Below are 19,030 nucleotides of genomic sequence, written 5' to 3'. Positions count from 1 at the left end.
GTTTGCCTATTCAGTCATGCTATTCAGATTGTTTTGCAATATTGTAATATCAAGGTCAGATTTTATTATCCTACATAGTTTCATGTCATCAGCAAAGACTGACACTTTACTCTAAATTCCATCCACAAGGTCATTGTCATGATTCCTCTGCTCAGAGTGTCTGGGACTCTGTGATGGACTGCTCTGTCATCCTATCCTGTGCTGGGGCTGTGCTGTACTCTCTGGTGTGTTCACCTGTACCCTGTTCTGTAAGTTCTGATCTTCTTCTGCTGCTGACCTTTGGACCGTGTACAGACTACCCGTTTGTTATTGCCCCTTTGCATCTGATATTCCACTGCTGACCTTTGGACTGTGTTCAGACAACCATTCTGTAATGCTGTAGAGAAGTCCCCAGTGTAACCTGAAAGATAAGAAAAACAAGTTAAATTATACGCACCCAGGGGCGGTCCCGGTTCAGGTCCGATGAGCGTCACGGTTCTGGTCCAGCGTCCTCTTCTTTGCTTGGCTCCTGCGCAGGCGTACTTTATCTGCCCTCTCTAAAAGTTCAGAGAGGTCCAACGCCTGCGCACTGCAGTACTTTGCTCTGCCCTCAACAGGGCAGATAAAGTACGCCTGCGCAGGAGCCACGGCAGGAAGCAAAGAAGAGGACATCATCATATGAAGATGTAAGGCGGTGGACCCGCACTGCAACACACATCAGACCCAAACCGAACCGGGACCGCCCCTGGGTGAGTATAATCTAACTCGTTTTTCTTATCTTTCAGGATACATCGGCGGCTTATCTACAGCATTACAGAATGATGGTGGTGGTGGCCTTAGCTTATAGACGGATTTTGGGGGTGACAGAGTCCCTTTAAGTATAAGTCTGTTATGTGGAACTGTATCAAATGCCTTTGCAAAGTCCAGATAAATCACATCAGCCGCATTTCCAACATCCAGATTTGCACTCACCTCCTCATAAAAACTCAACATATTTGTTAGATACAACTTATTCTTCATGAATCTATGCTGGTTGTCAGTTATTATATTATTCTCTGCAATATATTTCTGCAGGTCATCTCTTATAATTCCCTCAAAAATTTTGCACACTACTGACGTCAGGCTTACCGGACGGTAGTTGCCCGGATCCACCTGCTTACCTTTTTTAAATATTAGTACCAAATGAGCCAGCCTGCAATCCTGTGGCACCACCCTTCTACAAGAAAGTTTAGGAATATGAGATAAAGTTGTCTGTCAGTTAATGAGCTCAATTCCCTCGATATCCGTGGGTGAATGCCATCTGGGTCGGGAGATTTGTCCATGTTTAAATTGCTCTGATGTAAATGCACTTCTTTTTGTGTTAAACTAGTTATATCAGGTTGTGAATTTTCATTTTTGCCTTATTGAATGATCCCTGTAACAGTTCATTGGTGAACACAGATGAAAAGTGCCTGTTTAATATCTCTGCCTTTTCTTTGTTCTCTGTGATTATCTTGTTATTGTCATGTTTTAAGGGGCCGATACCATCTATTTTTTTTCTTTTTGGCATTGATGTATTTATAAAAAATCTTGTTATATTTAATATTCTGAAGGCTTTATGTTCCTACATTTTGGACAGATGAATATAAACTAACATGAAAGCAAGCTGTCCCTAAGAGTTTATCTACATTAGACCATTGCTTAGTGGGCAGACTCTTCTTGGTGAGATCTAAGAACTGTGCTGTGTGTTCTAAGCCAGTCAGGTTCTGTTGCTGACTCTCCTTCATGACCAAAATCTGAACATTTAATTCCTGCTGCAAGAAACACCATTGGATAGCTCTCCAAATGGTGGAAAACCCCCAAAATGCATTGCACACTTTCGTGTAGCAAGGGTTGGCGTAAATACCGCCCCTATTGTTGTCTGTTTGTGGGATTGTTGCAACAAAAGCAGAGCTGTTTGCAAGTATGTCCACAGGTACTATTTATTTATGCAGAATAAAAGGTATATTGGAGATATGCTTCAAAAGATAACTAGCTTTTTACTACATACTATATATACCGTGTATTCCTTACTTTATTGCTTGATGACCCAGTGAAGTATGGTTTGAAGCTTGTCTTTATGATGTGCACTTCTCTGTAACAAAGAGGTTCTACGCTAGGTCAGTTACTGTTTTTGCCATAAATGCTTAAGAATTATGCCCCGAAATATAACCATGTACCTTTTCTATGACCTTGCATGTTGTTTTGTATTCTTTTGCTTCACAACCTGTTCCCTGGTAGCAGCTAAGCCATCACCTGCTCCTAAGATTCCGCTGCTCCCATCTGACTACATTTCTCACTATCCCTTCTGCTGGGCTGCCACATCACAGCCAGTACACCCCCTCTAACTTCACCTAAACCCCTCCCACTGGACTCCCAGTGGCACAAAGCATATGCAGGATTTCCTGTACATGACACTGGTTCAAGGAATAGAAATAATGCAGAACGCACCAAAACAGAAACCGTGGTAATAACGATTATCCCTTCTCCCTCTCACTGACTAATGAATGGATTGGAGAGAGATAAAAGAGATATGACTGTATTCATATTATAGAGGGAATACATACATTGCACAGGGTATACGGCATTGTGGGCATATATATACACTTTACTGTATGAATTTAGATACAAGGGAGAGCTGCATCTTCAGGAAGCGTTGTGTCTGCAGCAGAATACACAGGAGCAGTGTGAGCTCTGGTGAATTAAAGGGCCACTGTCACCCCCCTGCAGCCGTTATAAACTAAAAGAGCCACCTTGTGCAGCAGTAATGCTGCATTCTAACAAGGTGGCTCTTTTAGTTTTGTGTTCAGGTATTATTAAAATAAAGCGTTTTGAAACTCTGCAGAAATACCTGTCTTTGTCCATGGAGGCGGGTCTGAAGCCTCCTCTGGGAAGTGCCCAACAGCCGTCACTCACATCTTCTGGGGCGATGGTCGCCGCCCTCTCCGCACTGTTTTCTTTTCAAATCCAATGCCGGCGCTGTGTAAATATTTGTGGGGCAGGCGCAGTAAGCTCTGGCTGTCTGACGTCACAGCCAGGCTTGCAGACTGCGCCTGTGCTGGCAGTGCGGCCACCCACCTCGGGAATCCCTGCCCCGCACTGTGTTATGCATTATGCACAGTGCGGGGCTAGGATTCCTGGGCATGCGCACTGCATGTCTCAGACTCTCACCCACGTCCCCCGCCCCCCGCCTTCCAGCCAGCTAGCAGGCAAGTTTCGTAGGTTGTTTCTTTCGATTGCTATGAGCAGAAGGAGGAGGTGGCAGGATGAGCTCAGCTGAATAGTCAGAGGCTGTAAGGCGGGGGGCGCAGTCTGCAAGCCTGGCTGTGACGTCAGACAGCCAGAGATTACTGCGCCTGCCCCACAAATATTTACACAGCGCCGAAGTTGGATTTGAAAAGAAAACAGCGCGGAGGGGGCGGCGACAATCGCCCCAGAAGATGTGAGTGACGGCTGTTGGGCACTTCACAGAGGAGGCTTCAGACCCGCCTCCGTGGACAAAGACAGGTATTTCTGCAGAGTTTCAAAACGCTTTATTTTAATAATACCTGAACACAAAACTAAAAGAGCCACCTTGTTAGAATGCAGCATTACTGCTGCACAAGGTGGCTCTTTTAGTTTATAACGGCTGCAGGGGGGTGACAGTGGCCCTTTAAGCTATGCCCACCTACACGGGCAGTATTATTTTAATATAAAGTGACATGTAAAAGTTTAGGCACCACTGGTCAAAATTACGAACTGTTACGAACTGTTATTGCGAACAGTTAAAGGAAACCTGTCAGGTCCCCCATAACCCCACAACCACCAGCAGTTGGTTCTGCATATATAAATGCCCTGCCTAACAGTCCCAGCATTACATTACACACATGAACAGATCTTTAGAAAAAGTATTTCTAAAGTCCGTTTATGATAATATGTAAATGAGGCCACCCTTAGCAGCAACAACTGCAGTCAAGCATTTGCGATACCAGGTGATGAGTCTTTTTCCAACGCTCTGGAGGAATTTTGGCCCACTCATCTTTACAGAATTGTTGTAATTCAGCTAGATTGAAGGGTTTCTGACCATGAACCACCTTTTTAAGGTCATGCCACAGCATCTCAAGTGAATTAAGGTCAGGACTTTTGACTTGGCCACTCCAAAGTCTTATTTTTCTTAAGCCATTCAGAGCTGGTGTGTTTTGGATCAATGTCTTGCTGCATAACCCAAGTGCGCTTCAGTTTGAGGTCACGAACAGATGGCACAGCATTCTCCTTCAGGATATTTTGGTAGACAGCGGAATTAATGGTTCTATTTACCATAGCAAGTCTTCGAGGTCCTGAATCAGCAAAACATTCCCATACCATCACTCAAACACCACCATATTTAACTGTTGGTATAATGTTTCTTTTCTGAAATGCTGTGTTACTTCTACGCTAGATCTAATGGGAAATACACCTTCCAATAAGTTCAACTTTTGTCTCATTCTTGGGGATCATCAAGATGTTTTCTGGCAAAACTGAGATGAGCCTTTACGTTTTTATTGCTCAGCAGTGGTTTTCTTCTTGGAACTCTGACATGCAGGCAATTTTTATTATGGTGGAGTCATGAACACTGGCGTTAACTGACGCAAATGAGGCCTGTAGTACATCATCATCACTGCACTCTTGGGATAACTTTGGTCGGCCGGTCACCCCTGGGAAGGTTCACCCCTGTTCCATGTTTTCGCCATTTGTGGATAATGGCTGTCATTGTGGTTCACTGGAGTCTCAAAGCTATAGAAATGGCTTTATAACCTTTTCAAGACTGATACATCTCAAATACTTTGTTTCTCATTTGTTCCAGACTTTCTTTGGATGATGTCTAGCTTTTGTGGATCCTTTTACCTACTTAACTTTGTCAGGCATGTTCTATTTAAGTGATTTTTCTATTGAGAACCGGTATGGCAGTAATCAGGTTTGGGTTTGGCTAGGGAATTGGGACTCAGCTTCCCAAAGATGTGATAAACCACAGTTACAAAGGGCGCAGTAGGCTCCTGAAACATGTCAGAGTGGATCCTGTACCACATCATCCTTGTATGGATTTTAAAGATAAGTATTTGGAAAAAAGCTGGAAGGTATTTTTAATTATTGGATGTGAATGTCCACCTCTTTATTACATTGGATATTTCTGGTCGGTAAATAGTAACACAGCTGTTTCCTAAAATGTGAGTATGGTGAAAATGTTCTCTTCCGTTTTTATGGACGAACCACAGTTAATTTATATTCTGGGGGGGGCAATCACTTTTTCACACAGGGCCCTGTAGGATTGGATTTCTTTTTCCCTTAATATTAAAGACCTTCAGGTAAAAACTGCATTTTGTGTTTAACTGTGTTATCTTTGTCTAATATTTAAATTTGTCTGGTGATCTGAAATATTCAAGTGTGACAAACATGCAAAAGAACAGGAAATCGGGAAGGGGAAAAAGCTTATTCATACAAGTTTATGTATATGTTTATGTATATACAGTGGGTACGGAAAGCATTCAGACTAGAGATGGGCGGACGCCTGGATGTTCGGGTCCGCCGGTTCGGCCGAACAATTACAAAAAGTTTGGGTTTGGGTACGACAACAGTACCCAGACCCAAACCTGAACCTGGACCCCATTCACTTGAATGGGGGGCCAGAAAATCCAGTGTTTGCTGCGCTGTAATGTGCAAGACAGCGTGGCAAACAACGCTTCTGATCGGCGGTGGAATCATCCCCGCCAGTCAGAGAGCCTTAGTTCCCACACTGTCAAAAGACAGCGTGAGCACTCAACTGTGATTGGAGGTATAAAGTTTACCTCTGGTCACTGGTGTCAGCAGATGGGACTACTGATCCCATCATCCGACATCTGCTGCCGCTAATAACTCTCATGCTGCTAGCGGTGATCTCACTGAGATCACCGCAGTTCAGCTAGCTGGGAACGGAGCTTCGGTGACCGGACGTAAACTCAATGACATCACCACATTGCACTCACAGCAATTCAGTCACCAGTGCTTCTCAGCCTGGACAGTCGCCTCTTGGCACCATCCAGGTTGAAAACTGTTTATCCCCCAGACATGGGTTACAGCGTGGGACAGAATGACAGACAGGCATGGTATATTGTTGTTTTTATACTTTATCTTTATTACAGGTGATCAAGGGCTTCGGTGGAATTAGGCGAGTTCATAAGTATGGTTTATTTAAGATTATTTAAGGGTATGTGTCCACGTGCAGTTAACGCTGCGTGTTTGACACTGCATAGGGACGCAGCGTCAAACACGCAGCATCCAGATGTTACAGCATAGTGGAGGGGATTTAATGAAATCCCGTCTCCACTATGCGTGGTAACACGCACGCGGCGGCCCTGCGACTCCGGACTTTTCAGATCGCAGCATGTCCGTATATCTTGCGGCGACGCTGCGGCGCCGCAAGGTATAACACAGGGCCCTATGGTGAGGAGCGATGATCCCGGATGTGTGCTATGAACACATCCGGCATCATCACGTCCCAGAAAGGGGGCGGGGCTTACCGCAGAGTGGGTTTGCCGCTCCAACGATAACGCCGGCCATCCTGATCGTGGACACGCAGCCTTAGGAGTCTGTGTCTTTCTTTCAATTACATGACTTTATTCTGGCTGTGTCTTTATTTACCATATAACTATAGGATTAGTAATGAATAAGTGTCTTATAGATGCCTCTCCATTACTAATCTGTGGGCTTCATGTCACCTGACAATACAAACTTGATATCTACCCTACAAATATTAACTCCACTTGCCACTGCTACAGGGCAAGTGGGAAGATTCGGGAAAAGGGCCAGAATTGGCAAATCTAATAGATGTGCCTTTTCTGGGCATCTGCAGGCTGCTATTTTTGGGCTGGGGGGCAATATCCATATGATAAAAAAGTTAAATGCTTTTCATTGTATGCAGCTGGTAGTAGCCATGGCGTTGTTCATAGTGGATAAATGCGTAAACTCACCTTGCAGAGTAGATACCAGTCCAGTACTGACTCCCGAAATGATGTCGCTGATTATCCACTCCTTCCATCTGTATTTAGGAAGCCAGTCCAGAATTGGCAAAACAGATTTAATTATCAAGAGTACTTTTCTACCTGAACAGCTATGAGAAGAAAATGTAAAATTACAACTCAGTAATTAGGCACGAGATAAACAAATTTAAGTCCTTTTACTATCATTATACTTATAGTTATGAAATATCATCATTTACATTTTTGCTTATTTTTGGCTAATATTTTTCTTTTACTTTGGTCCACTTTTAGTATTTCAGTCAGTGAACTGGGTCTCAGATTGCTAAAATGATCGCGGCCCATGAGTCACAATGTGTGGCCATGGTTTATCTTACATTTTATTAGCTCCAACAGGGCTGTATGTAGAGAAAATATGGCCCTATAGCACAAAATGATTCCCCTTCTGGTGCTTGTTCACACCATGACGTAACACCTTAGACAAGATGACTTGATGCTTTGTTGCCTTCTTGTTCTTTGAATAAACAGTGGTCTTATTCCTGACCCCAATGTTTGCTAACATTGTAGGACCTGCACAGACTATTATCCCCTATTTAATCCAGATCTGTCACCAGATGTCATAATACAGTCCTGCTCATTGTTATTGGCACCCCTTCATTTTTTTCATAGACTGTACAATATCTTCAGAAATAAATGTGAATGTACCAAAGTTATATCCTCAGGATTTTTTAATTACCGTATATACTCGAGTATAAGCCGACCCGAGTAAAACTGGGAAAACTTATTGACTCGAGTATAAACCTAGGGTGGAAATGCAGCATTTACCGGTGAATTTCAAAAATAAAAATAGATCATTATTTCCCCATAGCTGTGCCATATAGTGCTCTGCACTGTTCATTATTTCCCCATAGCTGTGCCATATAGTGCTCTGCACCGTTCATATTGCCCCATGTCTGTGCCCCATATAGTGCTCTGCACCGTTCATATTGCCCCATATCTGTGCCCTATATGCTCTGCACCGTTCATATTGCCCCATATCTGTGCCCCATATAGTGCTCTGCACCATTCATATTGCCCCATATCTGTGCCCTATATGCTCTGCACCGTTCATATTGCCCCATATCTGTGCCCTATATGCTCTGCACCGTTCATATTGCCCCATATCTGTGCCCTATATGCTCTGCACCGTTCATATTGCCCCATATCTGTGCCCTATATGCTCTGCACCGTTCATATTGCCCCATATCTGTGCCCTATATGCTCTGCACCGTTCATATTGCCCCATATCTGTGCCCCATATAGTGCTCTGCACCGTTCATATTGCCCCATATCTGTGCCCTATATGCTCTGCACCGTTCATATTGCCCCATATCTGTGCCCTATATGCTCTGCACCGTTCATATTGCCCCATATCTGTGCCCTATATGCTCTGCACCGTTCATATTGCCCCATATCTGTGCCCTATATGCTCTGCACCGTTCATATTGCCCCATATCTGTGCCCTATATGCTCTGCACCGTTCATATTGCCCCATATCTGTGCCCCATATATGCTCTGCACCGTTCATTTTTGTCCCATAGCTGTGCCCCATATAGTGCTCTGCACCGTTCATACTGCACCATATAGTGCTCTGCACCGTTCATACTGCCCCATATAGTGCTCTGCACCGTTCATACTGCCCCATTTAGTGCTCTGCACCGTTCATACTGCCCCATATAGTGCTCTGCACCGTTCATACTGCCCCATATAGTGCTCTGCACCGTTCATACTGCCCCATATAGTGCTCTGCACCGTTCATACTGCCCCATACAGTGCTCTGCACCGTTCATATTTCCCTATAGATGCTCCACATAAATCTGTGCCGCTGCTGCAATAAAAAAAAAAACTATACTCACCTCTCTTGATTGCAGCTCCCGGCGTCTCGTTCCGGCATCCGGTCCCGGCGTCTCTCTCCGCTCTGACTGATCAGGCAGGGGGCGCCGCGCACACTATATGCGTCATCGCGCCCTCTAACCTGCACAGTCAGAGCGGAGATAGACGCCGGGAAGATGGAGCGGCGCCCGGCGGCTGGAACGGGGACAGGTAAGTATGACATACTTACCTAGTCCCAGCGATCCTGGCGCTCCCCGCCTGTCCCACGGTCTTCTGTGCTGCAGCTCTTCCTGTCAGCGGTCACCGGCACCGCTGATTAGAGAAATGAATAGGCGGCTCCACCCCTATGAGAGGTGGAGCCGTCTATTCATTTCTCTAATGAGCGGTCCCACGTGACCGCTGAAGAGGGGAAGAAGCTGCAGCACAGAAGACCGTGGGACGGCAGGGGGAGCGTCAGGATCGCTGGGACTAGGTAAGTATACCTCAGCGCCCTCTCCCCCTCACCCGCCGACCCCACCGCTACCGTGACTCGAGTATAAGCCGAGAGGGGCACTTTCAGCCCAAAAAATTTTTTTATACTCGAGTATATACGGTAGTGGTACAAATTAATACAGCAATTAAACATTGTATTTCAACGAACATGTTGCAAATTCAAGGACGAAACAGAATAAACAGCATGTACAGCAATAACGCCCCCCCTGAGTAATACTTGGCTGCACATTGATGACAGCCGCCAAAGGTTTCTTGTAGCCATCTATAAGCTTCTTGCACTTCTCGTCTGGTATTTTCTCCCACTCTTCCTTTGCAGTGTGTTCAAGCTTTTGAATGTTTGCAGGGTTCTTTTTCCCAATGACAGATTTCAGCTCACCCCAAAGATTTTCAATGGGATCGAGGTCAGGAGGACTCATTGATGGCCATTTTAAAACAGTTCATTTTTTCTTTTTCAACCATTCCTGTGTAATTTTGGATATGTGCTTTGGATCATTGTCTTGCTGGAGGAACCATGATCTTCGAACTCAAACCAAGTTTTCTTACACTGGGTAGGACATTTCGCTCTAAAATCTCTTCAAAATTCTCTGATTTCATGATTTCTGTGATACAGTCAATGGCTCCAGTACCAGATGCAGCAAAGCAACTCCACAACATTATGGATCCTCCACCATGCCTAACTGTTGCTGGAGTGTTCTTTTCCTTATAAGCTTCATTGCATCGTCTGTAAACAAACTGTTGCTTTGCATTGCCAAAAAGCTCTATGTTTGTTTCATCTGTTCACAGAACATTTTCCAGAAGGATTATGGTTTATGAAGGTACTCTATGGCAAAGATCAGTTGCTTATTTTTATGTCTTTTCTTCAGCAATGTTTTCTTCCTTGGCTTTTGCCCATAAAGCTCTGCTTGATTTAGCATGCAGCTTATGATACTTGTTGAAACCATGACCTCAGACTGTCCCAGGTTGGCCTTCAGCTCTTTTTATGTTTGTGTTTTTTCCACCATTTGCACCAACTCTGGAAGACATCTCTTGTCAATTTTCCTCTTTCCCCCACATCCAGGGAGGATCTTAATGCTTCCATGTTTGGTAAATTTCTTAACCCCTCCATGACCCAGCCTATTTTGACCTTAAAGACCTTGCCGTTTTTTGCAATTCTGACCAGTGTCCCTTTATGAGGTAATAACTCAGGAACGCTTCAACGGATCCTAGCGGTTCTGAGATTGTTTTTTCGTGACATATTGGGCTTCATGTTAGTGGTAAATTTAGGTCAATAAATTGTGCGTTTATTTGTGATAAAAACGGAAATTTGGCGAAAATTTTGAAAATTTCGCAATTTTCACATTTTGAATTTTTATTCTGTTAAACCAGAGAGATATGTGACACAAAATAGTTAATAAATAACATTTCCCACATGTTTACTTTACATCAGCACAATTTTGGAAACAAAATTTTTTTTTGTTAGGAAGTTATAAGGGTTAAAATTTGACCAGCGATTTCTCATTTTTACAACGAAATTTACAAAACCATTTTTTTTAGGGACCACCTCACATTTGAAGTCAGTTTGAGGGGTCTATATGGCTGAAAATACCCAAAAATGACACCATTCTAAAAACTGCACCCCTCAAGGTACTCAAAACCACATTCAAGAAGTTTATTAACCCTTCAGGTGCTTCACAGCAGCAGAAGCAACATGGAAGGAAAAAATTGACATTTAACTTTTTAGTCACAAAAATTATCTTTTAGCAACAATTTTTTTATTTTCCCAATGGTAAAAGGAGATACTGAACCACGAAAGTTGTTGTCCAATTTGTCCTGAGTACGCTGATACCTCATATGTGGGGGTAAACCACTGTTTGGGCGCACGGCAGGGCTTGGAAGGGAAGGAGCGCCATTTGACTTTTTGAATCAAAAATTGGCTCCACTCTTTAGCGGACACCATGTCACGTTTGGAGAGCCCCCGTGTGCCTAAAAATTGGAGTTCCCCCACAAGTGACCCCATTTTGGAAACTAGATAACTAGATGCCCCAAGGAACTTATCTAGATGCATAGTGAGCACTTTGAACCCCCAGGTGCTTCACAAATTGATCCGTAAAAATGAAAAAGTACTTTTTTTCACAAAAAAATTATTTTAGCCTCAATTTTTTCATTTTCACATGGGCAACAGGATAAAATGGATCCTAAAATGTGTTGGGCAATTTCTCCTGAGTACACCAATACCTCACATGTGGGGGTAAACCACTGTTTGGGCACATGGTAAGGCTCGGAAGGGAAGGAGCGCCATTTGACTTTTTGAATGAAAAATTATTTCCATCGTTAGCGGACACCATGTCGCGTTTGGATAGCTCCTGTGTGCCTAAACATTGGCGCTCCCCAACAAGTGACCCCATTTTGGAAACTAGACCCCCCAAGGAACTTATTTAGATGCCTAGTGAGCACTTTAAACCCTCAGGTGCTTCACAAATTGATCTGTAAAAATGAAAAAGTACTTTTTTTTCACAAAAAAATTATTTTCGCCTCAATTTTTTCATTTTCACATGAGCAGTAGGATAAAATGGATCATAAAATTTGTTGGGCAATTTCTCCCGAGTACGCCGATACCTCATATGTGGGGGTAAACCACTGTTTGGGCACTCGGCAGGGCTCGGAAGGGAAGGCGCGCCATTTGACTTTTTGAATGGAAAATTAGCTCCAATTGTTAGCGGACACCATGTCGCGTTTGGAGAGCCCCTGTGTGCCTAAACATTGGAGCTCCCCCACAAGTGACCCCATTTTGGAAACTAGACCCCCCAAGGAACTTATCTAGATGTAAGGTGAGCACTTTGAACCCCCAAGTGCTTCACAGACGTTTACAACGCAGAGCCGTGAAAATAAAAAATCATTTTTCTTTCCTCAAAAATGATGTTTTAGCAAGCATTTTTTTAGATTCACAAGGGTAACAGGAGAAATTGGACCCCAGTAATTGTTGCGCAGTTTATCCTGAGTATGCTGGTACCCCATATGTGGGGGTAAACCACTGTTTGGGCACACGTCAGGGCTCGGAAGTGAGGGAGCACCATTTGACTTTTTGAATACGAGATTGGCTGGAATCAATGGTGGTGCCATGTTGCGTTTGGAGACCCCTGATGTGCCTAAACAGTGGTAACCCCTCAATTCTACCTCCAACACTAACCCCAACACACCCCTAACCCTAATCCCAACTGTAGCCATAACCCTAATCACAACCCTAACCACAACCCTAATTCCAACAGTAACCCTAAGGCTATGTGCCCACGTTGCGGATTCGTGTGAGATATTTCCGCACCATTTTTGAAAAATCCGCGGGTAAAAGACACTGCGTTTTACCTGCGGATTTACCGCGGATTTCCAGCATTTTTTGTGCGGATTTCACCTGCGGATTCCTATTGAGGAACAGGTGTAAAATGCTGCGGAATCCGCACAAAGAATTGACATGCTGCGGAAAATACAACGCAGCGTTTCCGCGCGGTATTTTCCGCACCATGGGCACATCGGATTTGGTTTTTCATATGTTTACATGGTACTGTAAACCTGATGGAACACTGCTGCGAATCCGCAGCGGCCAATCCGCAGCCAAATCCGCATCGTGTGCACTTAGCCTAATTCTAAAGGTATGTGCACACTGCGGAAAACGCTGCAGATCCGCAGCAGTTTCCCATGAGTTTACAGTTCAATGTAAACCTACGGGAAACAAAAATCGCTGTACACATGCTGCGGAAAAACTGCACGGAAACGCAGCGGTTTACATTCCGCAGCATGTCACTTCTTTGTGCGGATTCCGCAGCGGTTTTACAACTGCTCCAATAGAAAATCGCAATTGTAAAACCGCAGTGAAATGCGCAGAAAAAAAACGCTGTAAATCTGCCATAAATCCGCAGCGGTTTAGCACTGCGGATTTATCAAATCCGCAGCGGAAAAATCCGCAGAGGACCAGAATACGTGTGCACATACCGAAACCCTAACCCTAGCCCTAACCCTAACCCTACCCCTAACCCTAACCCTAGCCCTAACCCTAGCCCTAACCCTACCCCTAACCCTAGCCCTACCCCTAACCCTACCCCTAGCCCTAACCCTACCCCTAACCCTACCCCTAACCCTAACCCTATTCTAACATTAGTGGGAAAAAAAATTTTCTTTATTTTTTTATTGTCCCTACCTATGGGGGTGACAAAGGGGGGGGGGGTCATTTATTATTTTTTTTATTTTGATCACTGAGATATAATCTATCTCAGTGATCAAAATGCACTTTGGAACGAATCTGCCGGCCGGCAGATTCGGCGGGCGCACTGCACATGCGCCCGCCATTTTGGAAGATGGCGGCGCCCAGGGAGAAGAAGGACGGGACCCCAGCAGGATCGGTAAGTATGATGGGGTGGGGGGGAACCACGGGGGGGATCGGAACACGGGGGGGGGAATCGGAGCGCGGCAGGCGTGGAACGGAGCACGGGGGGCGTGGAACGGAGCACAGGGGGGGCTTGAACGGAACACGGGGGCTGGAACGGAGCACGGGGGGGCTGGAACGGAGCACGGGGGGGTGGATCGGAGTGCAGGGGGGGTGATTGGAGCACGGGGGGGTGATTGGAGCCACGGGGGGGTGGATCGGAGTGCAGGGGGGGTGATTGGAGCACGGGGGGGTGATTGGAGCACGGGGGGAGCGGACAAGAGCACGGGGGGGAGCGGAGCACTGGACGGAGGGGAGCCGGAGCAGTGTACCGGCCAGATCGGGGGGCTGGGGGGGCGATCGGAGGGGTGGGGTGGGGGCACATTAGTATGTCCAGCCATGGCCGATGATATTGCAGCATCGGCCATGGCTGGATTGTAATATTTCACCAGTTATAATAGGTGAAATATTACAAATCGCTCTGATTGGCAGTTTCACTTTCAACAGCCAATCAGAGCGATCGTAGCCACGAGGGGGTGAAGCCACCCCCCCTGGGCTAAACTCCCACTCCCCCTGTCCCTGCAGATCGGGTGAAATGGGAGTTAACCCTTTCACCGGATCTGCAGGGACGCGATCTTTCCATGACGCCACATAGGCGTCATGGGTCGGATTGGCACCGACTTTCATGACGCCTACGTGGCGTCATGGGTCGGGAAGGGGTTAATAACATTGCGCACTGTTGAAACTGGGATGCCAATGTCTTTGGAAATTGCCTTATAACCTTTGGAAGTCTTATGTTTGCTGTAGCATTTCTGATGTCCTCAGACAGCTCCTTTGTCTTGACCATTGTGGCAAAGTAACAAGGCCTACCATGTGGCTTTTTAAAACACTGAAGTCATCATTCATTGGCTAATTCATGTCACATGGGCACCGACAATTAATCACAGGGGATTCTCATTTGTGATTTACCACAGGCGAGTCAAAATGTGTTTCCATACTAATTTAATGTAAAGGGTGCCAATACCAGTGTCACAGCAGCTTTACGTTTTTCTATTTTTCCCTCCAATTTTTTTTTTGTCTTAAATTGTTTATCATTTGCTCTTTTGTATTTAGCACGAGTAGTGATGAGCGAGTACACTCATTGCTTGGGTTTTCCCGAGCACGCGCGGGTGGTCTCCGAGTATTTGTTAGTGCTTGGAGATTTAGTTTTCCTTGCCGCAGCTGCATGATTTACGGCTGATAGACAGCTTGATTACATGTGGGGGTTCCCTAGCAACCAGGCAACCCTCACATGTACTCAGGCTGGCTAGCAGCCTTAAATCATGCAGCTGAGGCCAACAAAAACTAAATCTTCGAGCAGTCACAAATACTCGGAGACCACCCGAGCATGCTCAGGAACACCCGAGCAATGAGTGTACTCGCTCATTACTAAACACGAGTGCTCTATACAAAAAATCTGTTTCACTTGATTCATTTTTTTCAGGAGATTTTCCAACTTTATGTACTTACACTTCATGGGTGCCAATAACGATGAGCAGGACTGTACATATATTTTTCCACAGATCTGTTGGACTGGACAAAGCTGATGTACTTACTTTGAAATACCATCACAGACTGACTGTTTAATCCTGATATTAAGTTGAGTGTTTATGAGTCCAGTTGGGACTGGCAAAAAACTTTCAAAAATAAATAGCATTTGCGACATTGATTTTCAAAGTTAGTACATCAGCCTCTTCAGGTTTAAGAAATCGATTTGTTAATGTGTGCATATTGTGAAATGTGAAATAAGAAATGTCTAGCAGTCTTAGACCTAACTTTTTACAAAGTCCCATAGCAATTATATTATCTACCATTTTGAGTTCATGTACTCAGTAGTTGACATTTCCACCTTGGTGGAAAGTTGTGCTGGCCTGGCTGTTATGCACAAGGTAACATTTTCTGGAGTTTGTTACTGTTTGATGACTATATAACACCAATGAAATAGCTTTATAGTCACTTCAATGTTATCGATTAACTCAATGAAAATATGTTATATTCCCTCTTTAGATTCTTATCTTACATGCCTACTTTCTTTTGTGTCATATTCTACAGCATCAAAGAATCCAGAAACGGATAAAATGTGAAAAAATGACAATTATTTTTTTCCCAGAATTATGGCATTAATTAACCTGAAATTCGTACAGGGAATCTATCACCAGATTTTTGCTATGCAAATGAGAGCAGCATGATATAGGGGAAGAGAGGTTAATTCCAGGGATGTCTGACTTACTGGGCTGCTTGTTGTGGTTTTGATACAAACCCTGTTAATTCTGCTGTAGATGTAGCAGTGCTATGAATATAGAGCTCTGTATAACCCCGCCCACACCCTGATGGGCAGCTTTTGTGTACACTGATAACAGGCTGCCAATCAGTGGTGGGGCGGGGTTACACAGATTAGCTGGACTGGCCTGCACATGACACCTAGTCCTCTATTGATCATCTACTGCTGTTAAAAAAACTGATTGTATTGAAACTACAGCACACAGCCTAGTAAGTGTCACATTAGGTTCTCTGCCCCTACAATATGTTGCTCTCAGATTAAATAACCACAAGCTGCTGACAGATATAATTTAAGAAATATTTATTTTGTGCCAAACTGAACAGATGTTGGCGTCATGTTAGAAAGTGACTGTCAGTAACACATTATTATTGTCTGTAGTGACATCTTATTCCTATATTCTAGAGGATATCTTCACATTTACACCACGAGATATTGCCTTTGCACATTTGGCATATTTTAATTTTATATAACAAAGCCTATGTCTTCGGTTATTCTAATTTTTTAGTTCTTTTTAGAATTTATTGGTTACACAGTAAAAGCTTCTCTTTTTTTTATTAAAGAAATTCCCGAATTCTCCGGTAAATTATAAGGCCTACATAGTGTACCTGCAACTCTTTTTCAGTCGTTCACGGTATGTTTTCGGCACAATCTCTTTTTTTTCATTATCATCTTGAAAAGATGGCTCAGCATAAATCGTCCTCCGCACCAAATACTGGGTATTCCCACCTTTGGGTAAGTCCATATTTGGCAACACCATTGTAACTGTTAAGATTAGGTAAAATAAAGGTTTCTTTATCCAAGATCAATTGTCGGTTATTCAAGAGCATAAAAATGTATAATATTAAAGGCTTCAATGAGACAAGTTCCTCCAATGTGGTAAACTAGGTTCTCGCCGGGTAACTTCGTTATATGACAAATAATGCTTGGTGAAACTTAAATCTCTACCAGATAGGTGGAAAAATATTTAGAATTGAGAGTCCTCAGTGGTTGATACCTTTTGATGGCTAACTGAAAAGATGGTAACAAATTGCAAGCTTTCGAGACTACACAGGTCTCTTCATCAGGCGAAGGGACCTGAGTAGTCTCGAAAGCTTGCAATTTGTTACCATCTTTTCAGTTAGCCATTAAAAGGTATCAACCACTGAGGACTCTCAATTCTAAATATTTTTCTATCTACTGGCTAACACGGTACCAAGATATATATCTTTCCTGTACCGGATAGGTGATAACTTATTGATCGGTATGAGTCTGAATGTTGGAACCTGCACCAATTGTTAGAATGTAGTAACAGTGCGCATGTTCGAACAGCGATCAATTCATTCATATAGGGCGGCTGAATACTGCGCTTTGCTTTTTCTGGTAGCCCCATAGAGAATGAATAGAAATGAGCAACCAACATGCCCCCTCATTATGTAATGAGGATAAAAGTTCCCTGTTGGACATAAATGTTCCCAATTCGGCCTATTGGTGCAGGTACCGGAGGTTGGACCCTCATCGATCAGTGAGTTCTCAACTATCCTGTGGATGTTTAAAATGTTTAGACAGTGGGATATAGAGTAAACCTTAAAATGGACCTTTGACTAGAATTCTGGAGAAGATTGTAAGACATGTACTGTGAATGCTCCTTACAGAGGATCTGTTACTTGCCATCAATATGTAATTTTCTTCCTTGTGTAAATGTGAAAGTTCTTTTAAATCTGAAATTCTTTTTCTTGTGTCCCTGTTCCTCTTTGTTCCTGAAATTTGGCCCTTTTTCCGTCTTTTTAGTCAACTGGACATGGCCCTCACACATACTTCTGTAGAGAAGATTAGAGAACCGCCCCCACTTGGCTAAAAAGCCTATTTATTTACAGGATAGAGTTGGTTATATCATAGGTATGTGAAGGTGCTGGAACAAAAAAAAATGAAACCATAATCAGGAGAACAGCAACATTTACATCAAGTAGAAATAATCATTGACATATTTCTGGCAAGTAAGAGCTCCTCTTTAAGAAGCAATGAGATCTTGATAATAAATGGGTGGTTTTAGAATAAAGAAAACCTTGTTTCCCAAGCATTAGAAATAAAATTAGGAGTGACTGGATATAACTAAGCAGACCTTAAGATTTGATCCAACTTGTGGAAGAATATTTGCTCATTTAAGTCTTAGGTGTGGTGCTAGGTTAATGTGGGCTAAAAAGGTCACAATAGAGCTTCGATAACGGTGGCCAACAAGTATGAGTATGTACATCAACGTAGGTAAAAGCTTCCCAAAATTAGAGGTAATGACATTGGAGCAGCCCTTTTTAGTAGACATTTCTAGAATTTTGCTTAGTACTAAGATCTTAGTGACTTTCTCTTTTCTCTCCTGTATTTCGATAATAAAAAAATATATACAAAATGCCATATTTGCAAACAATGTCAGCACGTTGAGGCACAAATTCTCTACAATTTCCCACATGAATCAGAATTGAATCCCACATAAAAAGCCAGAAAGAGTCTTTATTAAAAAAGGTCTTTTAAACCATCTTCTCTAAAAGATGGTTCTGAATTCAAGAGGTTTTGCTTTAGTACAGATTTCTAATTGTTAATAAATTCCTAAAATATCTTCAAAATCGAAACCACTCAAATTGAGATACCTCATTTTTGGTTGTTTTTGGTTTTCCATACATAATTTAGAGGAAAATATTGTTAATAATACTTAAGATAGTTATAAAGGGGTCGTCATACAAGCCTTTTGCCTACCTGTGTTGTTCCAGCCAAAGCAACCTTGGAAGATTCTTCTATGTTTACCCTTACTCAATATATAGTGCCACTAAGTCAGGGGAAGATCGCTTTATGAGTCCCTCATCTACATTTTTAACAAGAAAAATGTGACATGGCCTTACACATAAATACGTAGTGTGTTTGGAAGTTCACATTAGTTCTTGCCTGTGATAATTAACCCTTCAATCATACGCCCTTTATGCTGTATTTAGATGTGCAAACATGACAGGACATTTGAGAGAA

The 19,030-nt window shown here is 43.4% G+C and overlaps 1 protein-coding gene across 1 annotated transcript in view; it reads right to left on the bottom strand.

Annotated features, from left to right (window-relative positions):
• The window catches only part of LOC138665400 (pendrin-like), a 201,085-nt gene extending 182,289 nt beyond the window's left edge, over positions 1–18,796 (bottom strand). The window contains exons 1-3 of the mRNA XM_069752845.1: positions 18,767–18,796; positions 16,648–16,804; positions 6,960–7,099 (exon numbers count right to left, since the gene is read on the bottom strand). Of these exons, the coding sequence (XP_069608946.1) occupies positions 6,960–7,099; positions 16,648–16,799 (292 nt within the window). The 5' untranslated portion in view covers positions 16,800–16,804; positions 18,767–18,796. The remainder of the gene's footprint in view (positions 1–6,959; positions 7,100–16,647; positions 16,805–18,766) is intronic.
• Positions 18,797–19,030: the final 234 nt, after the last annotated feature.

Source organism: Ranitomeya imitator, chromosome 2 (genome assembly GCF_032444005.1).
Source record: "Ranitomeya imitator isolate aRanImi1 chromosome 2, aRanImi1.pri, whole genome shotgun sequence".
NCBI classification, from domain to species: domain Eukaryota; kingdom Metazoa; phylum Chordata; class Amphibia; order Anura; family Dendrobatidae; genus Ranitomeya; species Ranitomeya imitator.
The sequence above is the reverse complement of the archived record's forward strand: the minus strand, read 5'-3'. Positions and strand labels throughout refer to the sequence as shown.